At 46.7% G+C, this 19,062-nt stretch overlaps 1 protein-coding gene across 3 annotated transcripts in view; it reads right to left on the bottom strand.

Moving 5' to 3' along the window:
- TRIO (trio Rho guanine nucleotide exchange factor) overlaps positions 1-19,062 on the bottom strand; it is a 322,955-nt gene that overhangs the window by 183,908 nt on the left and 119,985 nt on the right. For all 3 annotated transcript variants that reach the window (XM_074329065.2, XM_074329063.2, XM_074329064.2), the window contains exons 4-7: positions 16,180-16,372; positions 12,345-12,857; positions 10,717-10,839; positions 6,816-7,007 (exon numbers count right to left, since the gene is read on the bottom strand). In XM_074329065.2, coding sequence (XP_074185166.2) covers positions 6,816-7,007; positions 10,717-10,839; positions 12,345-12,857; positions 16,180-16,372 — 1,021 coding nt within the window. The remainder of the gene's footprint in view (positions 1-6,815; positions 7,008-10,716; positions 10,840-12,344; positions 12,858-16,179; positions 16,373-19,062) is intronic.

The following is a 19,062-nucleotide window of genomic DNA, read 5'->3' as shown; positions in this document are numbered from 1 at the left end:
AAGGTCGGAGCACAGTAGACTCCCCCTCTCAGACGGCTTCACTGCGAGTCTCTAACTGGATTCCCGGACTCCGTCTGAGTTTGGGTTCTGGCAGAACTGGGGCTGGGCCCAGAAACCCACAGTTGGACCACACTTGGGAGCGCACCGGGAGCTACTCTGCCTGCACTATCGGTTTGGGGCATCCCGGTTCATGTTCCCATTCCACGTTAGAAGTCACGCTGCCAACTGCCCTGCCCTGCGAGCCCTGGAGAGCAGAGGCCGGGCTCCGGGCTCAGCCTCAAGAAGGTGTAGCTTCTCGGGGCTGTAGTCCAGCCTCCCTGCTTTCCTTAACTTTAAAATGCAAATGGTTCAATAGCTGCAATTATTCACCTAACATTAGGAAGAGCAAAGGACCCATTTTCCTACCTTTTCAAAAGCAAATACACACAGGAGTAAAAGAAGACCTAGCGAAGGCCCCTAAACTCCTCAGCTGTCGTGTGTCGTCCCCCCTCACACACACACCCACCCCCCCGCCGGCCCCACAATCTGAGAGAAGGCTGAGGAGGCACTCAGGTCCTTCCCACTTTGCACGGAAACAAGAAGGGTGTCAGCTGCCGATTGCCATCCCAACCTCTCCTCAGTTTTCTCCACTGCCACCCCCACCCCCAGGATTCATCAATACTGAGAAACTACTCCACCAAATTTCCTAGGGAGATCCTATCGGTCCTATCGGCATCCAGCACGACGTTATGTGTCAAAGACAAGCAGGAGGCCCAATCAAAGACGCTAATTCAATTAAGCCAAACAGTCACGGACGCATTTCCCTGGCTTTCGCCTCTTTAGCTCCAGTTCCTTTCTCACTGTCTTTCTCTTAGCAGGGAACGCAGGGGGTGACTGCATAAAACGGGGTGACTGACCTGACACACAGGAACGTGCTGATTCTCTTAAAGTACGTATGAGAATAACCTCCCAGGAACTTATCACATTTTTGGGAGCTTAAAATATACACATCACCCAGGTAAGAAATGTTTATGAAAATCCCTCTATTATTAACATATTGGCTCAGAAAAACATCTGTATGCAAGTCTTAGCACCTGAAACCAATTCATATGACATTAAGTGTCATCTGATAGCGTGGGGTTTCTGATGGCTTCAAACTGGACTAAACGGACGCAAGCACAGGGGAATATCCTCCTTGGCCCCTGGTATGGAGTCTTCCTAACATCATCGAGGCAATGGATGATGACAATTAATACTAACAATTCCTTTGCTCCTCTCCCCCTCTGCATATGCATGTAGGACTGTTACTTAGCCATATTTCTAAGTATTTCTGACGTGCAGTGTTCTCTCAATACGATTCTAAGTATTCTCTATTTCACTCTTTCCGCTTCCATTACTGCATGTAACACCAATTATTAAGTTATTGTAAACCTTTTTCAAACACAAACTGAGTTTAACCATCATCATTAATAAAGCATCAAGTCAGCAATGAATTGCTCCTGCACACTGGCCACTACAAAATGCCCAAAACAGAGTTACAACACATTCTGAAGAAAGATTAAAATGCTTCTGATGTAATACGGTGAAGACAAGTTTTAGTTATGTAATACGTCACATGAGCAGAAGTGACACACTAGTGCGGTATGTCACGTCACTGTACAAAATAACTATTAAGATACATTCAACTCCAATTTCTGAAGCAACCAGTAAAGAGAAACATTCGACAAGTTTTATATATGCCTGTGGTAAAGCAGCTTACTTATAACTTAACTGCCCTGCAAGGGTACTGATTACACTTACCTAACCAAATGTAGCCAGGTTCTAACACCTGGGGAAGGATGGCTTGCCACGTGGAAACCTTGTGGAAGAAGGATTCTGCACATCTACATTCACTGGTTAAAATACCCAATGATGGAGATAAACCTGGCCATGGTTTGACAGGAATTTCTGCATCATTTTTATCTTTTATTCATGAGATGGCAACCCTAGGTTCCAGAGGACAGGCCCCAGCCCCTGAACGCTTTCTGAAGGGCTAAACACGCAGAGGATCAGGACCCAGGGCCACTGACCCGTGTAGAGAGCCAAGGAAAAGGGTGTTAACAGATCTTCCAGAGAGAGAAAGCTGGCGTGAAGTCCGGTGTCCCAGTTCGGCAGGCACTTATAGAACAGAACCTCTTAGAAACTGTCAGTACGACAACGTGCTTTATGACTATGGGGGACGGGGCGCTCGGATGTTCTTTCAAATCTCCTCTGACGACTCTGCCACTTTCCACCCTGCACACACCATCTTGAAAAATACCACTTGGGGTGGCGACACGGGAAATCTGCCTAGCACCGAGCCTGACGCTTCTAAACCACGGTGTCAGAAGGTAGCTGCTACACTCTAGCAAAATCAGAGCAGCCCATTTCGTGTCTGACGCTTTCAATGCTCAGAAGACCACAACATGTGAACACACAGCATCCGGCTAGACTGAGGGTGAAGACAGCAGACAGCGAGAGCTTCAACGCAGGAGCCAGCGTCGGACCTGGGGCTTCTGAGCCCAGCACATGGTGACTGTTGAGAAGTGCGGCTGAGTGTAAGATGAAAGGAGTCCGGGGAGGCAGGTTTGCAAAACTGACGCAAGCAGATGAGGGAAGAGCGATTAATATATAAGCTTTAAACGGTGAGCTTCAATCATTAATTAGCAGATTTATTTATTCCACTAATCTCCATCTGCTGAGACTAGGGGCTTCTGGTTTGGAGGCAGCTTGGCTCTCTGGGCTATTCCGCCCCCACCACCCAGAGCTGGGATCCTCACAGCTCGTGAAGTTCACTCCCACCACCTGGTGGAGTGGAGCCGAGCACAGGTGGTTAGCCTGGTTTCGGAAACAAAGGGACAGAAACTTCCTAGAATGTGAACTTTTAAAATACTTAGCCAGAGGTCTTTTCTCCCTTTTGGAAAAATTAAGACTGGCCATATTTTTATATTCACATGTAAAATACATATATGACTTCAAACTTCAGAGTTCTTTCTTTCTTGTTTCTAATTTCCTGATTATCAGTTTTCATTTATAGAAAATACTACCCTACTTTTTATTTCATCTTTTCTACTCCCTGAGTCTGAACCAACACACTCCTCCTTCCGGTGCCTCTGAGGGAGATGGGGTCCCATCTCAACCCAGAGAAATCACAAGACACATGAGGCATTTTCCACTGTGAGCCCAGCTCTGACAGGTCCAACAGAGTAACCTGGAGAAGACAGTTCAATTTATTATGTCAGGAACTAAAGGACTGTCACAGATGTCAACAAAAGACCAGCTTTGGGAACATGGGCAAATCACTCCCCAAACAGAATATGCCACCAGCCCCACTTACTTTGCTGGCCTGATTTAAAGATGAAATGTGATTTCGTGTTAAGGAGCTTTGTAAATTTTAAAGAATTACGCAAATACTGGTTGTTACTTTATTTTTTGGCTATTACCAAATGAGAGGCCCTTAAAGTTGTAGCTAAAATTGGGTGACCAGGTTTGCAATTCGCTCCGAAGGTATACACCTCTATCAACACTAACAGACTTTCTGCAGTGAGGTCGAATACAATAGCCATTAGTCCCGCCTTGCTACTAAGCATCTGAAATGTGGATACTGCGACTAAGGATGCGAATTTTAATTCAATTCTATTTTTAAATTATTTTATTTGATTGAAGGAACTTCAATAGCCACTTATGACTAGCAACCACACTGGACAGTGTAGCTTTAGATTGCCTTTTTTTCTTAATAGTTAAAAATTGGAGATTTTAAGGTGGAGAACAACCAAGTCACTTTAAATCTTTGTGTTATAAAAGGTAATACTAATAACATCTGCTGTGGAAGCTTGTTGATCCAAAGGGGCTGTCCAGTGGCTATACCATGTGAGCCAACAACGTGCAGGATGGAGCCCCTCCACCGTCTGCTGGTCGATTTGCTGACAAAACGGTCGTGTCTCCTCCTGCACACTGATACTCTCTGATCCTGTACAGCCTTCGCTGGGGAGAGGACGTGAGAATGACTGGCCGAACATCTTCCGAAAGTGTAACACCCACCAAACTTCATGCTCATCTGGTTCCAACCTCAAGATTTGCTTACGAAACCGCAAGCAAACACGAAACGAGAACACCCACAGAGAGAGGAGCGAGGCTGGGCGCCAGGGCCCACGTCTCCCCGGCTGGGAGCTATAGTCCTGACAGGAACTGCTTCCCTCAGGGAGACCATTAACCATGGGGTCGCATGTTTGAGCCGTATGTCCCGCTTATCAGATTTAAATTTTTAACGAGAATTCTGCATGGGGCTCAAAGAAATGGCAGTGATGGAGACCTAACCTGTGACATCCAAGTTTGTGGTCCTTTCTCGGTTGAGGTTATGAAAACGGCTTAAGCATAACTGGAAGGCAAAGCATTTGAAAAGAGGGCACAAAGCTGACCTAATCCTGTGACTGCTCTTCTGGGAAGGGGAAAACTATGTTAGTGGATGTGACCTTCTTCCATGTATCAGAATTCCAAGGATCTATCTTACTTTTATTCAGGGAAGAGGCAGATAGATAAACAATGCATTTTTACTTGAGGGTACGGAAACACTTCCCGAAGATGCCCTAATGTCCAGAAGGCACATTTCAGTTGCCTGGACAGGTCTCACTGCCCCAGTCAAGGTCCATCAGAGATGCCAGTCGCCTTCCACAAGATGCCACTCTGTCCTCAAGCCAGGCTCTGGCTTCTTCTCTGACCACTTGATCAACATGGAGACTTCGCACATTGCTATAATCTACGCAGGACACCAAGAAATTCTGTTCAACAATGTATCCACCTAGTTTAGTTTCCTTCAAATCTCTAACTCATTGCCATTAATTTTATCCAAATGAAAACACCCCGAGCTCCTTCAACTTTGCTGCCAGTTTGAAATTTTTGATAATGAAACACTGCACCCGCATTTCTAGACTATTTTCAGGCAGGTCAGAGCAGCAGTTAATCTTCTGGGTTTATTTACAATTCTGAATCCTGCTGTGTTTATGAAAGAGATTTTCCCCTATGTGTTCTTACGCTTCTGACAATCTGCCAGTCACCCAAGCAGCGTGTCCTGTTTCAGATTTATCCCCATCCTTTCCGGGGGCCCACGACCAGTTTCCACCCCCACGCCAGTTCCAGGGGGCTGCCGAACTCCACACTCTGCTACCATTCCAGCTGACACGCACGCAGGGAGCTCATCTTCCCACTCAGAGTACCTCCAGTCAGCGATACACCCCCAGCCTGCACAACGGCGGGTCACCGAGTCCGGCACACAGGCTGCTTTATCCTGAAGGGGGTCCTGTTACTTTGAAAGAACTTTTACGGGGGACAGGCTCTGACTGACCCTTTATCATAAAACTAGTTAAGGGCATGAGGTTGGGACGCAGAACCTCACTGCACAGCCCTGAAAGCCCCCACTCACAGCTTTCACATGAGGTGATTAGGTTTTTCCTCTTTACGTTCCACTCACACTTTAAAAGGTTTCCAGTGCTGAGGTCACTACTAATTAGTGTCTTGAACAACATCCCAGCTGCCTTGCCAAAATCCCAGGCAAGCTGGGGCCTCTGTCTTACCTTTATTGACTTCGCTCCTAAGAGACTGTTTCTAGATTAAAGAAATACTATTTCCTTCTTAGAAATGTCAGTGCAAATCCCTATGAGTATGGTTTTCCCCACAAAATTATTCCCAAAAAAGCTGTATCAGTGTATCTTCCTTAAAACAAGGCAACCACTGGCCTGTCCCCAAATGTCTTCCCAGAGGCCACAGGCTCCATGCTCTCTGTCCACATCCAGAAAAGGTGTTTCACCGTCCAGCGTACTTTCCCCACCGGACACCGGAGTCAGGAGCTCCTCCTTTTCTCTGACTACTTTCAGAGTGTTTTTGTTTCAGCAAGTTTGTGTAAGCAGATGCTTGTGGAGGTGTGGGAAGTGTCACAGGCACACATTACACATTCCCTCTCAAAATAAGGTATTTGAGCAGCACATCATCAAGTGAAGCCAATGTGAAGTCAGAATCCATACAAACCATTCGGTAATTGTGTAAGACACCGAAAGCTGCCTGCCCCAAAGCCACTTCCCGCCCCAGCCCGTGCGGGCACAGCCTGCCTGCTGCGGGGGCTAAGAAGCTGGATGCTCCCCGGCCACCCTGCCCTGCAGCCAGGACAGCGGGAATGGAGGGGAAGCGCTGGGGGGAGGGCCTTCTGACAGTGCTGCCCCCCTGACAAAGTGACAGTGGACACTCACCGCCAGCCAGCCCTGCACACCACGGTGGAGGGGCTGGCGCTGGCGGGTGTGGCACGTGTCCTGTCACCATGAGGGGAAGGCCTGGCAGGCCCCAGGTCTGACATCATGGTCCCACTAGAGCTCCCTGTATCAGCCAGGCTCTGGTGTTTAAACCTGATGGCCGGGCATTCTGTTACTTTCTGCCAATCATCCTAATTAGGGATAATAACGGAGGGGAGGAAAAAGAACAGCAGCTACACTTCTTAGTACTCACTCCATCCCAGGCACTGTGCAGGGCGCCTGGTACGAATCACCTCCTTTACACGGTAAAACACTCCTCTCAAGCAGCTGCTTTTATTTCCACTTCACAAAGGAGAAAAGCAAGGAACAGAGAGGTGAGGTCCCTTGCTCAGGCTGCACAGCAAGGGGTAAGGGAGCTGGAGAGTTTTAGCTCGCAGCTGACGGACTTCAGGACTCAGCTTCTTAAGCGCGCCAAGTGCTACCCTGACGTCCTCAGGATCCGGCCACCGGGACAGAGGGAACCCGAGGAGCCAGTGCTGCGCCACCAGCTCGCAGCTGGGGACCCCCCCAGGCACTAACCTTCTCCGCTTTCTGGTGGAACACGGAGGACATGTCCAGCAAGGTGCTGCGCTCGTCCAGGGCCGCGGCGAACGCCTTCCACTCCTGCTCCAGCTGACTGGCGATCTGTTTGATCTGCTGAGAGGCATAGTGGCCGGACTCCACCAAGCGGCTGGCCACCGACATGATGCGGTTTATGTTGACATACACGTTCTGAGAAAGGGGCAGAGAGAGGGCTGTTAGGGCAGGACAAACAGGAGGCTTCTTTAAGAAGCCACGGCTAGCACTTCCTGAACTACGGCCTGTTCACTTATTGTTTTTAACAGCAGAGTTCCCTGGTAAAGGTATATACTAGAATACATATCTGCTACCTGGATTTCCGTGAACTCTAAATATTGGTTTCCATTTCTATTTTTAAGACTGCAAAATTGCCAATCAACTAGCTGAAAGGCATATTGTGAGGCCCAAAGCAACCAAATGCACAAATGTGTGCACACAGATACACTATTACTCATTTCTTGGCTTTCAATCCTGAAAAGGGTCCAGATGGCAAGCCTGCTGACAAGCAGTCACCCAGGACTGCAGGAACCCAACATTTCAGTTTTTAACTAGAACCCAGAAACCAGTAAACGTGTACCTAGCAACCCAAGGCTATCTGTGTGAAAACAAGCTCTCCTTTCTACACACACCCAACTCATCTTTTTGGTGCCAATTGAAAAATCTTCTGTAAATGGATCCCCTTTCTCCAAGATACAGAACAATGCTGTGTTCAAATTCTAAATCAAGCTTTTCTAACTCTGTTGAAATTGCTATCGTCAGGTCCACCAGTTTACTGCAAAAAATAAGGGAGTGAGGCTTTAAAAAATCCACACCTTTCTTTTTTTTTCAAAACAAGAACTGGTTGAGGTATTTCCCTTTCTACCTTCCATCTTCTTTGAGGGTCACATTACAGCCAAGGCGGAGGTGGGGACCCACACCTCTGACAAAGCCCAGGCTGTTGATCTTCATCTATGTGTGACGTCTGTGATACATCACACGGCTGCTCGTCTCCACGGGTCCCCCCAACCACACAGCTGCGCATCTTGCCTCTAACCGAACTACCCAACGAGTCCAAACTCCTCCACCTTTTCTTCGCTCCCTCCCTTCCCATGGGGTCCTCTGGGCCAGTCTCCTGCTGCCTGGCACCCGGACCCCTGCAGGAGCTTCTCTGGGGTCACCTCACCTGCCCTCCTAAGTAAGCGTCCTAGAACGTGCACCTGTCCATTCTTTCCCGTTCTTTACTCCATTTCTGAGCCGCCCTGAATTAGGTGGAGTCACCTAGACCTGGAATCCCAGAGCCACAGACTCTGGCCTCGGAGTTACTTTTCTGGGCTGCATCTACAGACTCCAGTCAGCTAACAGAGACCCACATGATGAGAGTGGGAGGGAAGGGGCACTTTGTGAGGCTGAGACAGTCGGCCAAGGCCACGATCAGCGGGAACTGGCCTCATTGGCTCGTCTGGTGCCCTTTAAGTCATAAGAAACACCGCCCCTTCTCACATGTGCGCTCTCTCTCTAGTCACAGGAGACTGACTACAACCTCTAATTTCTGCTTTGTCTGTATCCTTAGCGGAACCAACCCACAAGGCCTGTTAGGAGCAGCACTAGCAGATGCCCTCTGTTAGAACCAGAGAAGCACTGGCTGTTCAGACGGCTCTTTGGTGGGGCCCGCGGAGGGTATGCACTCCCCAGGTTCCGCTCCAGTTTCCTGCATTAATTTCCTGTCCTCAAGCCGGCTGTGATCAGAGACCATAGAGAACCAGTGTACGCGTGATGCCTTTTCCTGGTCAGACAAAGGAACAGGGTGGCACCCAGCAGCTCAAATAAACCTGGACTCAAACATGGCATGGACAATTCCTTCCATTCAAAGTACCTACACCTCGATTCTTCTCAGCATCACTTCTAAAATACCTGTGATAGTAGAATGAGCAAACTTGTCAGTATCCCTTACGAGGCTTTCTTAATATGCTTTGTCAGCTTTGCACATTGGTATTTAGTATTTTCATCTTCTTTGTCAAGAAGTATTGAAAACACTGTGGATAACACAGGGAAGGGCTGAAGGTTAACAGGCCCTTGTTCTGCATGAAAAATGTCCTAGACAGAGGCTAAGGTCGTGGAGGTGTTGAGCACAAAGGATGGGCCAGGCCTGGAAAGCTCTCCCAGCAGCCATCACCCAGCTTGGCACAGACAGGGCTACCACATTCCTTTGTAATTAACTTTTTAACTTAGGAAAGTAATCGGAGTGTATTGTAGAAAATTAGAAAATATATTTCAACTTAAAAAAGAAAAAAAACTCTTATTTTAAGTGTTTTAATCTTTAAAAGTATTTTAAATTAAATTGATAACATCGTTGACAGTAAGTACCATTTATCAAGTACTTATTATGTATTCAGCACTGTGCTTGTGTTTTACATATAAAGAAACAATAAAATAATGTGATACCACGGAAGGTAGATATTATCCCCACTTTATAGATTGGGAAACCCAGGCTCAAGAGTTAAGCAACTTGCCTGAGGCCACATGGTAAATGGGAGTCAGAATTAAAAACCTTTGTATTCATAACCCACGCTCCTGTTTTCCACACCATACTTCCAGTTCTGCTGATTCCTAAATCTGTCACTAAAAATGCTGGGGTGGGGAAGACGTATATTTTCTGTTCATTTCTCGTTTTTTGTAAAATACACTGTAATATTTCTAGTTTTTAAAGTATGTAGTAAAGAGGACTAACTGTGCCTTTCACTATTAGTTGAAGTGTCAGGACATCGAGAAAAATTGATCAGAAATTTTAGGAGGAAATCCTTCTAGGAAGCTTTCCCAGAGGCAAACGTTTTGGCTCTCCTTATCTATGACCAGATTTATACCAAAATCCTCTTCCTCAAACTCGAGAACCGATATCAAATGTTTTGATGGCATCTATCACAAAAATTTTGTTGCTCAGTCTTATGAAAGCACCTAAGTTGGAGCACTTAGTTGACCAAACTTTAATTAAATGGCATCTTACTGAATTAATGTAAACCAAGAAGACCCTGTCTTCACATTGCATCGATGCTCGGTAACAAATGTTACAAGGCCTGGGGGTGGTTAATTCTCACGAGGCTGGTCAAAGTCCAAAGCAAAACTCCTTGTTCCTGAAGAGGAAAGTTCTGGAAGCTTACCTGTCTATAAAAGCAACCATATAACTTATAGAATATTGTTTTTAATTATATTAACTGCAAAAATGTAACAAAAGTGCTATTTGAAATTCACTGTTGGTTTCTTTGTTTTGTGTTTTTGTTTGTTTGCCAAGCAATCCTACGGTAACCCCTATCTGGTCACAACGGGCCAAGGACATCATGTGTAACAAACTCAGAGAGCCAGGGATTCCAGGCAAGGCTGACGTCTGTACCCCGGTCCTTCAGTTAAACTTGGAAAGAAATCTCATGTTTTAGGGGAATAGGGGTATGCCCTAGAGGTAAGCAGCAGGCTGGCTCATTTCTTCGTCTTCCAGGGCAGCCAGCACACTGACGGTGAGTCTGTTCAGTGCACTCGCTCGGCCTCTGAGCAGCTTTCCGGGAGGCCCTGCAGACTCCTGAGAGGTAGCGTACAACAGCCAGCATCAAAATCATGCATGTTGAACTGGCCACGTTAATTGGTTCAAGTCTCCCTAATTTGTTTGTTTGCTTGTTTTCATTTTTGTTTGTTGAAAACTTATGACAAGCTACCGAGACCCTGCCAACACTGAGACCTTCCCACTCTCGAAGTTTCAGCTGCTACCATCAAATCAGGAACTCTGAGGGCCCCACACACGGCCTCCTGCAGCATGCTGGGACGTGATGGGGGTAAAGGCCTCCCGTTTGCTGAAACATTTCCACTACAGCGTACGTCTCCTCGGACGGTCTCTTACCATACAGTTCATAGCAAAGTGATTGTGCTGTGTCTGAAGCTCCATTGCATGAGGATGGCTGGTCCCAATCTCGGTGTAGCTGTTCAGAAACAGGCCCTTGTTGTGTGTGATCCAGTCAAACATCTACCAGAACGAAAAAGACAACCTGGAATCAATCACTCCGGAAAGAGAAATGACTGGGCCCAGGAACGGGCCAAAGCCAGGAAGTGCTGCATCCTTCCGCTGACAACCTCTCAGGCATCTGGGCCCAGAGGACTCCTGATTTCTCAGAAGTCAGCAGTTCTGAACTTGCAGAATCTACAAGAAAAACACATCTAGCATGTTCCTTTGACAGATGAGGAATTAAGAAACATAAACAAAGAGGTATTCGCATCTCCCAGGCTAATTAAGAACTGGGATCTTTTGACTCGAAACGCAGCTTCCCTGCTGTACTGAACAGCGTACCAGGCCACACTACTCTTCAGTTAAAGATCTATTATGTGAAATTAGGATTGATAGTCCCGGGGTGGGTACTCAGAGCACTGACAGCAATTCCAAAGACTGAGAGATTACGTTCTTTAATGCGAGAAGTATAAAGGCACATAATCAAATTTACTGTAAAAATAAAAAGCATTGAGGAAAAAAATTAATGATGACATCTCTCTTAAGGTTCAGTGGAGATGCCACCTGGAAATGGATGTCAATTACACTGCTCGCAAGGACAACATTTAAGGGAAAAGAAATGACTATCAGTTAGCACTGCTGTTTGGGACGTGAACCAGAATCCCAGGGATGGTCACTGCTGTTCTAGTAACTGAAAGGAAGACTTTCTAGTGTCTCTGACGAGGCATTACGTAAAACCTAAGTACACTGACAGATATGTTAAAAGCTTATCAAAAAACAGTATTGGATTGTCATCTTTCAAAAGGGTTCTTTCATATCAAAGGTTTCTAATGTAGTTTGTTATGTGTTTTTTACTTTAGAAAATATTTTCCTGTCCATCAAAAACATTCAATGAGCTCAAATTAAGAGACTTTAATTCACCCATGTCCACGGCTTACAACACATTCCTGTTTTTGCACCTGCTGTAGTAAGACTGAGGTAGCCGGCAACTGACGAGAGTTCTCTTTGGTTGGTGGGTTTGTCTGGAGCACAGGAATAAAACTTGACACTATAAGTAATTGTTGCCTGTATTCCCCAGAAGCTATTACTTCTTAACACATTATTCACCTTTTACTTTTAAAACACACGCAATGACAGACCTGAATGGTCTACCATTGGCCTTATATAAATGGAAGCACAGTTATTGGCAAGAGATATGCACACATAAGTATTGCTTTCAATAACATAATCCTGTAAAATCTTCACTCTCACAGCGGAAGATATCAATCTCGTCCATCTTACAGATGACCAGTAATGAATAACTCAAAGTTTCTACAACAGCACTGCATTACACAAAAAGAAACAATTGAGAGCAGATTTAGGGGAGACCTCTGAGCTGACACTTGCGAGTCTCTACCCAATGCCGGGGGAGTAGCTCGCCCTTCCCCAGCCCTTTCTCCTGAGCAAAGCAGCCCTGGCTGCTGAGACCCAATGAGCCAGGAAGCTCTTCTCCATGGGCCATTTAGCATTCCCCTGCCTGCTCTTACCTTCTCAGCATCCTGTTCAAACAGCCTCAGCTGAAAGCACTGGTCCAGCTTCAGTTTCCTCACGTGCCACATCTGATGCAGATGCTGCCGCGTTGAGTGCAGCCGGTCCAACATGGCGGACACCTTGGGTAGGAGGCTCTGCAGGTCCGCATTGCCTGACCCCGAGTTCTTTTTGGGAAAGCTGTCGCTGCTCTGAATCCTCTGGAGCAGCTTCTGTCCCTCTAAATCCAAGTCCTCTATGGGGGCCTTAATGACCTTCTTCTTCAGCTGCGAGTGCTCCTCGATCATGTTCCGAGCCCCCTCCAAATCCTGAGGCAGCTCCTTCTTCGCCAGGATGTCCTGGAGCTCCTCCAGCCGGGACAGCATGTGGGTGGCACTGCTGATGTAATCTTCAAATGCAACTCTGATTTCAATCCATTCTTCATGGTTGTACTCCAAGCAGCCATCAAACTCGGGAGTTAGCTGAGAAGGGTCGACTACTTTGGTAAGGCCTTCTAAAGAGACCATATTTGTCTTGAGGGGGGAAAAAATACGTGTGAGAAGATGAACCAACATTATACAGCCTTATCATAACTCAATCTGCAACACTTACAGATTTTCAAACTTAAAGCAAGTAACGTATTTGTAGAAAACATAACGTACCTCGTTCTGGCCCCATAAAAATAAATGTAAATGAAAGAAGCATTGCCAGTATAGTCAGTGAAAGATACATTCATGAGAGCAACACATACGCGTGTGTGTTAGGTGGAATACCTAAAGTTATAGAATCATATGTATTTCATGAGAGCCAGAGAAGTTAGACTTCTTTCCAAGAATGTGGAAACTGACCCACTATCTTAGGCATATTAACCTGGAAATGTGTATAACTGCAAGCACAGAGCAGACGATTCAGAAATTTCACTTCCTCAGAGCAGCTTTCCTTATCAACACCACTGCACCATCTCACTCCCAACAGAAAACTCTGCGGAGGCGTCCTACCATCTGCAACGAGCTCATGTCTTGTTAGGGGCTTCACAACCCTCGGAAGCAGCACCTCCCTCTAAGGACACTTATCTGGGGGCTGCTTATTAGGTGACTGATCAAAGGTGCTCCAAGCAGCCCACCCTCATCACTCATCTTGCCCTAAACTCTACCTCCCATCAAGTAACCGATGAGAGGATATGAACGACTTTTTGTCTTCTCTTAAAATTTCTTCTCATTTTTTATTTATTTATTTCAGGTGTACAAAACAACATAATCATTAGACATTTAGACCCCTGACAAAGTGATAACCCCAACAAGTCTACTACCCATCTGACACCATACATAGCTACTATAATACCACTGACTACATTCCCTAGGCTGTACTTTATATCCCGTGACTATTTTTTTTTATTATAGCTGACATTCAATATTATTTTATATTAGTTTCAAGTGTACAGTGCAGTGGTTAGGCATTTATACAATTTATGAAGTGATCCCCCGATAAGTCTAGTTCCATCTGACACTGACTTTTTTAAATGTAGAAAATACACAAGGGTTAGCAAGAAAGCTGGCAGAGCTCTTTGACAAAGCTAAAGAAAGAAGGAATGTTTCATTCATTGCAATAACCCTCCACGATTCTGAGCAGTACAAGTACAGCACATAATCTGTACTGGATTCCAATCTAACAGTGACAAAGTTTCAGTCAACTACAACCCAAACAGGACATCTTAACCTCACCCTACCTGTCAGACGGGCTGCGAGATTAATGTAAGTGTTATGCCTCGTGGAAAACACGAGGGGCGGAGCGATTAAACGCAAGACAAAGGTAAAGGAAGAGGATTTGTGGCCTGGAACCAAAAGATAAAACGGAGCAAGGCTGGTACAGCTCCACCCTTGTCACCTCCAGCCTTAGAGAAACCGAGAGCTGCTGCATCTCTGCTGTTTGGCAGAGGAAGTTGCAAAGGTCAGCAGAGCTAGAAAGAGGGGCTGCTTCCCAGCCAGCACTTGTGACTGTAGCTCCATTACGATCTCATTCGCCTGGACTCTCAATCACATCCGTGGAGGCGATAGAAAAACGGGTGTAGGTTCTTAAAGGCCCAGCAGGAGAGACGGACATTAGCCAAAACTTGCATGCGTTATGTTGCCAAAGCACTGTTTCTGCTTAACACATGTATGATTAAACACAACACACTTTAAATTCTGCATCAAGAAAATAATAAGACCCAATAAATTGTCCTCCAAACTCACTTCTAACTGTACATGAAGTTTAAGGCTTCCCGGCTTCCTCTTTCACCTAAATCTCTTGACTGTAGTTTCAAATTCAAATTAAAACTAAATTCAGAGTCCAGATTGAAAAATCAGTACCATGGAAAGAAATTTAAAAATGCAAGAAATACACACATCGAAACACTTTGAAAAACATAACATGTAACATAAAGCCTAAGTACTGGGTGACGTGTTTAATACTATTATTGCTGTTGAGGGGAATCAACGTTTTGCCACCCCAAAATATGTCTTTTGGGATATTTATTTTTTTGTGGGGGGGATATTTACTTTAAGAAAGAAAAGAAACTTTAACCCTTTACCTGCCTCAAAGAACTCAGGCAGGAAAACCTGCTGAAAGGAAGAGAGCATCACCGTGACATCACCACACAGGCAAACTGGCAGACCGGGAGAAATTTGGCAAAGCCGGTTTGTTGGGCTCCCGTCTGTACCCCACCGTTTCTGGGTGGCCCAGCAAGAATTTGTTAACCCCATGTTTGCTCTTTCTCATCTGCCTGTAAATAACCTGCTTTCCCTTTGAAATCCGACCCCTGCCTCCTTCTGCTTTGGCCAAGGCAGCACCTACCCCTCGACTGCCCGAGGCGTCTTCAGCTCTCACACGTGTGGCACCCCTGCGTGTACATCCATAATAAATTCTGGACATTTTCTCATGCTACTTTGATTATTACCCCAGCCAGAAAACTTAGGTGAGAGGAAAACTATTTTTTGCCCCGCCCCCCGCAGTGTACCTTAAAAATACATGAATGAATGCTTTCACTAAAACCTAATGTTTGAGAAAGTTGATAGAAGAAGCAATCTATTCAACCAAAGTCACAATTAATTATTAGAAAATATTCAAATCTTATTACAGAATATGGCATGGGTCCAGATTCAGACTGGCCAGAATACTTTCTTCCCATAACCCTCTCGTTACACCAAGAGCATCTAAGCTTTGTCAGAACCCTGGCAGCTTAAAGAGGAAATAGGGGCAAGTTAGCAGGCAGGTTTGTTCTGCACTGTCTGAAAGACAGAGACCTTGGCACTGATGAATTCAGGATTCTGCATAGTTTTTAAAGGAGTATCTCTCCCTTTTCATAAATGAGAGACCTGATAGATGAAATACGTGGCAGGCCTTTCTCTGCATTAGCAAAGGATGAAAACCCCCATGTTTTCCTCAGGAAATCTGAAGGTGGTATTTCTCCCTAACATCCCCTGATTTCGATGGCTGAGGCAGTGACAGTGAATCGGAAGTCATGTGAAGCCACCTGCGCTGAATGGTAAAGCGGTGAAGTCAGAGGGAACAGGCTCCTTCTCAGGTAGTTACGGACCTTACAGCTACCTCAGCAGTCCCACCACCCAAGACCAAGAGAAATGAAACCTAAGCCATCTCGGGTAAAACAATCCACAAGGATAATGCGATAAACAAACCTGGTGAATTTTGTTATTTTAAGCAATAACTAATTTTACATGTGTACATAAGATACACGGTTCCCGTTTATTATGTAATTTTAAAAAATCTATTCTCAGCATAAAATAATGAGGGAAAAGTCAGCTTTTAATAAACCACACCTATTTCGGTGTGGTTGGTCTGGCTACACATGGGAGTTACCTCAAATTCAAATTTAGAACTGCCAAAATTCGTCCTCTGTTTCTGCCAAAAGTTGTCTGGCTTGATTATCAGTGCAACGTGAATGCAGCAGGGGAAGGACTCTTGCAATATCTTCAGCAGAGGTTTAATGGAGTCCCACTTGGACCCACGCATGTCCACAATCACCGTGAAGCCACGCTTGCAGACTTCTTCACTAGAGAAAAAGAAAACACACATTCAGACCATGCAACTCTTGCCACTTTTTCTGGTCCGAGTCCCGCTGGGCGATGATGACACTTCTTGCTTCCTTCCATGGTCTGTGGGGGTATCAGTATGTGGGGCTCCCGTGTGTGGGGTTCCCTGTGTATGGGGGGCTCCCTGTTGTGAGGCAGCGTGTGGGGCTCCCGCGTGTGGGGCTCCCGTGTGTGGGGCTCCTGCGTGTGGGGCTCCCGCGTGTGGGGCTCCCGTGTGTGGGGCTCCCGTGTGTGGGGCTCCCGTGTGTGGGGCTCCCTGTGTATGGGGGGCTCCCTGTTGTGAGGCTGTGTGTGGGGCTCCCGCGTGTGGGGCTCCCGTGTGTGGGGCTCCCGCATGTGGGGCTCCCGTGTGTGGGGCTCCCGCGTGTGGGGCTCCCGCGTGTGGGGCTCCCGTGTGTGGGGCTCCCGCATGTGGGGCTCCCGTGTGTGGGGCTCCCGCATGTGGGGCTCCCGTGTGTGGGGCTCCCGCATGTGGGGCTCCCGTGTGTGGGGCTTCTTGTGTGGGGGGCTCCGTTCTGTCAGGTACCGTCAGGTGGGACAGGAGGGGAGGGGCACCTCTCTCCACCCAGCGCCTGGCTGCCTGTCAGCAAGTGGGAGGAAGTTGGAGGATATAGAAATCAGAAAGAGCTCAGGTCTCACCCGAGGAACCAAATGCTTTCTCACCCTCCCTTGTCATAACAGAACAGACTCTGACTATACAGGCATAGAAGAACAATGACAACGTGAAACAAGGTTCAACTTATAAACCTTCAAAACTTTGATTTTGTACTTCTGGTTTTCCATCCTGTCCCCTCTTTACGGAAAAGAGACAACCGTCCTATGCATTTCTCGCTTCTGTGTATAACTGATCACACACGCTGCCCAACAACTATCACCGCAGGGGCCCTTGGGGAGCGCGACCTGGGACAGACCCGACGCGGGCGCAGAGCCCAGGTGCGGTGCTCACAGACCTGAGCACAGCAGCCAGCCGGCCACCGACCACAGGCCCTGAAACCACCTCCACCAGCGTGCTGGCGCCAACGGGGAGCTTTTTCATATTCCCTTTTGTTCCTTTAACTTGTTCCAGGACCCTGGGCGATCTCAGAGGTTCTCTACGTGGCCCACCAATCACAGGGGGCCCTGGGCACCCTCTGGCAGAGCCTGGGGAGTAAGTCTGCTTTCACAGGAATACTGACACTTATTTGCCTTTTTCACCTGGTTGCACTGATGGTGCAAAGGCAATGGTGGGGACATGGCCAGGCCGTAGCACAGGTCATGGCACTGCCAGGCGTCATGGGGTCTCCTTCTCCACATTCTTGCATTCTGAACAAACAAACAAGCCCATTTCTCTTAAGAATGACCTTGATGGGGCCGGCCCGCTGGCTCAGGCGGTTAGAGCTCCGTGCTCCTAACTCCGAACGCTGCTGGTTTGATTCCCACATGGGCCAGTGGGCTCTCAACCACAAGGTTGCCGGTTCTACTCCCGCAAGGGATGGTGGGCTGTGCCCCCTGCAACTAGAAACGGCAACTGGACCTGGAGCTGAGCTGCACCCTCCACAACTAAGACTGAAACGACAACAACTTGAAGCTGAACAGCACCCTCCACAACTAAGATTGAAAGGACAACAACTTGACTTGGGGGAAGAAAAAAAAAATGCCTGGAAGTACACACTGTTCCCCAATTAAAAAAAAAAAAAAAAAAAAAAAAAAAGAATGACCTTGATGGAGCAATGAAAACTAATTTTATTAAATCTCAACCCCTGAGTTCATGGTAAATACATGTAATGCGCTTCCGTACTAAAGAATAAACAAGAGTTAAAGTCCTTAAACACAGGTTAAAAATCCCTAGTCTCACGTGGCTGTAACTTCAGTGTTACAAGGGAAGGCTTTGTGATGGCTGCGGAACAGCCGTGTACTTGAAGAACCACCGTAATCGTCACTGTTACGTGGACAGGCCACGCAGGCTGCCGAGGTGGCGCAGACGTGAGCAGGTCGTGCTGCCTGCAAGCTCCTTGGAAATCACACCTAAGACCTCACGAATACCCAGTGAGAGCTTCAGGTTTTCACCCAACGTAAATGTACTGGGGTGATGGGAAAGACAGTTGACACTTTCTGCCTATGTAACCACCCTGAGAAATTAGTCCAAATTAAAACCTCAGAAAACTAATTGCTATCATTAAATGATGTTGAAAAGTCAAAAAAATTAAGTCAAAATTAAAACGAATTTCACGCTGTCTTGCATGAGCGCACTCCTCTCCCCTCTCCCGTCCCGTCCCATAAACGCGCTCTCTCTCTCTCTCTCTCTCTCTCTCTCTCTCTCGCTTCTTTTTCTTACCTTGATTCACACCATCGGAGTAACTGACATTCCAAGTGTCACAGACGTACCATTCCTACACCACAAGTACGTCAGTAAGAGGCATGCCACAAAAATATTTTAGAAAAGACCCTGACTAGATGGCAGCTCACAGTCCTTGAACATGGTGTTGAAAACCACAGAGAGAACGGATGGATCCAGCCACCTAGCTTATCACACAAACATGGGAAAGTGCTAGGAATGATCTGGTTCACTGGTTACCTGCTCCTATACGACCATGAACTTCCAGAGCTAACACCTGGCTCACACACTCCTCTTACCATCACCTCTCCCCGTCTCAAGCAGGTTCTGGGCCAC

This window comes from Rhinolophus sinicus, chromosome 3 (genome assembly GCF_057876585.1).
Source record: "Rhinolophus sinicus isolate RSI-liver-muscle chromosome 3, RSI-T2T, whole genome shotgun sequence".
Taxonomy (NCBI): domain Eukaryota; kingdom Metazoa; phylum Chordata; class Mammalia; order Chiroptera; family Rhinolophidae; genus Rhinolophus; species Rhinolophus sinicus.
The sequence above is the reverse complement of the archived record's forward strand: the minus strand, read 5'-3'. Positions and strand labels throughout refer to the sequence as shown.